The 2,500-nt window shown below is 48.0% G+C and overlaps 1 protein-coding gene across 1 annotated transcript in view; it reads right to left on the bottom strand.

Moving 5' to 3' along the window:
• Positions 1 to 2,500, bottom strand: part of LOC310821001 (ankyrin-2-like) — a gene marked incomplete at its 5' end in the record, with an annotated part of 98,578 nt that overhangs the window by 79,190 nt on the left and 16,888 nt on the right. Inside the window, one exon of the mRNA XM_083692845.1 lies at positions 602 to 703. Within this exon, the coding sequence (XP_083548971.1) occupies positions 602 to 703 (102 nt within the window). The remainder of the gene's footprint in view (positions 1 to 601; positions 704 to 2,500) is intronic.

The following is a 2,500-nucleotide window of genomic DNA, read 5'->3' as shown; positions in this document are numbered from 1 at the left end:
CAACGGTTACAGAACGAAACAAAGAATTGTGACAAGGAAGCAATGCACAAGTATTTATTTTGTGATAGATTGTGCATGTAGTGGAAACAAATCTTCATAATTGGAGTGTTTGTGCAGGGATATTACTGCAGTGTACGGTAAACAGGTAAAACGTGTCACAGCTGTACTTTATCAAGGAATAAAGCACGGCTTCGAACGCCTCTCGGCCAATCATAATGCTTAGTTCTGATCGTTGTGTAATCTGCTTTATTAAAAGTATCGGAGAAGTGTATATTAAATACACATTTTTGGTAAATGCGTCAGATTTAGCCAGCTTTTCGTCTGCATGAAACACACACGTGTGTTTGATACCCATTCCTTATTCCATTCCATGCATTACAATGAGCCCGTCCTCCGATTTCTACCTCCACCAGCCTTCCCTGGTAGACCACCACCAGCAGTGAGAGGTGAGGAGAGAGAGAGAGAGAGAAAGAGAGAGAGAGAGAAGGAGGGAGAGAGAGAGAGAGAAGGAGGGGGGGAGAGAAAGAGAGAGAGAGAGAGAAAGAGAGAGAGAGAGAGAGAGAGAGAGAGAGAGAGAGAGAGGAACACAGTAAACCCCTACCTGGTTGCAGGTGCTGATGTCTACTCCATCCTTCAGGAACTCTAGAACCTTGTCAATGTTCCCCGCCCTCGCCGCACGAAGGAAACTGGTGTTACTGTCAGACTAGAGGGAGAGAGAGGGAGAGAGAGAGAGATAGAGAGAGAGAGAGAGAGAATGCATGTTAAACTAATGTTATGAAGCACTTATAAAGGTCTCACATGCTACAGAGAATAACCCAAAAGAGCCAGATTAAAGCCTCATTTGTGTGCGTGTGTGTGCGCGTGTGTGTGTGTGTGTGTGTGTGTGTGTGTGTGTGTGTGTCTTATCAGGTATTGTGTTTCTCATTCTTATCTCCGGTTTGTCTGAGGGATCTAAAATTAAACAGCAGACACACAGACTGGAGAGAGGAGGCAGCTGACAGCCCAGTCACACACACACACACACACACACACACACACACACACACACAGGAGCGAGGATGTAAGTATGACAAGATATACGGTAGCTTAATCAAGCCTTGAAGCAGGTTTCTCAATCCATGCTACAAACAGAATCACACACAAATATGTATAGTCTACCAGGGGAGGCTGATGGCGGTAGAAATCAGAGGACGGGCTCATTGTAATGCATGGAATGGAATGAGAAATGGTATCACACGTGTGAGAAATACCGTGTCTGATACCATTCATCATTCTATTCCATGCATTACAATGAGCCCGTCCTCTGATTTCTACCTCCATCAGCCTCCCCTGGAGTCTACGTTACAAACAAAAAACATCCAGAGCAAAACAAACAAGGCTGTCAACTCAGTTCTATAGATGCTTGGATATTACACACACAGCATCTCTCTCTCTCTCTCTCCTTCTTCTTCTCTCTCTCTCTCTCCTCCATCTCTCTCTCCTCCTCTCTCTCTCTCTCTCCTCCTCTCTCTCTCTCTCCTCCTTCTCTCTCTCTCCTCCTCTCTCTCTCTCCTCCTTCTCTCTCTCCTCCTTCTCTCTCTCTCTCTCACCAGTGGATCAGGCTCGTTTCCTTGGTCAGAACCATAGGAGTCCAGGTGACGGTCCAGATCCGGGTCACTCCCGATCCTCTGTAGACCCTTATCCGACCTACGCCCCTTGCGCATCGCCGCGTTACCCATGGTAACCAGTCAAACCCGTCCAATTTTTTATTTTTAAAAACCTGAAAACTAAATAAACTTTTTTTGGGGTGGCCCACCCTAGCACCCCTAAAATGAAAGGGTACGATCCAGTCTCGCCCCCACCAGGACTAGTTCATATCCAGTCCGAGGGTCCAGAAGCTAGTCTCCTTGGTGTCGAACATCAGACTCACAACCAAAACACAGTCCTTTAGTCTCCACAAGTGTCATTCACACAGAGACTGAGAGCAAGGCTAAGTAGTAGGGCTTTAACAGCAACCAATCTATACTTTCTCAAAGACCACACTGCACCCCTACAACCATAAAACCCTACGACCCTTTTACACAACAACCCCAGATTCTACAACCCTTCACCCATACATTCTACTGTCCAACCCACTCCAAATTTCCCCTGAAGTCCCACTACCACCCTATCTCGTCCTCTCCCTTCCTCTCTCTCCCTCTCGCTCTCTGTCCCCTTCACTTCCCCCTCCCCTCGTCCCTGGCTCCCTGCTCACCCTGCAAAAACCCTGCTGTGTGTGCCTGTGTGTATGTGTGTGTGTGTGTGTGTGTGTGTGTGTGTACCCCTGTCCCGTACTCTCTTCTCTGTGTGTGGCTAGCCCTGGGAGAGAATGACAACTGCAGTCATAAACACACACACACACACACTCCTCCCTACTCTCCCGCCTGGCTATTTTTACCCCCTCCTCCTCCTTCAGCCCCTCTCTTCAGCGAGACCCCCATCCGGACCTGGCTCTCCCTCTCCCCAGTGTGAGGTGCATACC

The sequence above is a fragment of the Argentina silus genome, assembly GCF_951799395.1.
Source record: "Argentina silus genome assembly, chromosome: 21".
NCBI classification, from domain to species: Eukaryota; Metazoa; Chordata; class Actinopteri; order Argentiniformes; family Argentinidae; genus Argentina; species Argentina silus.
Note: the sequence above shows the minus strand (reverse complement) of the source record. Positions and strands in the feature narration are given on the sequence as shown.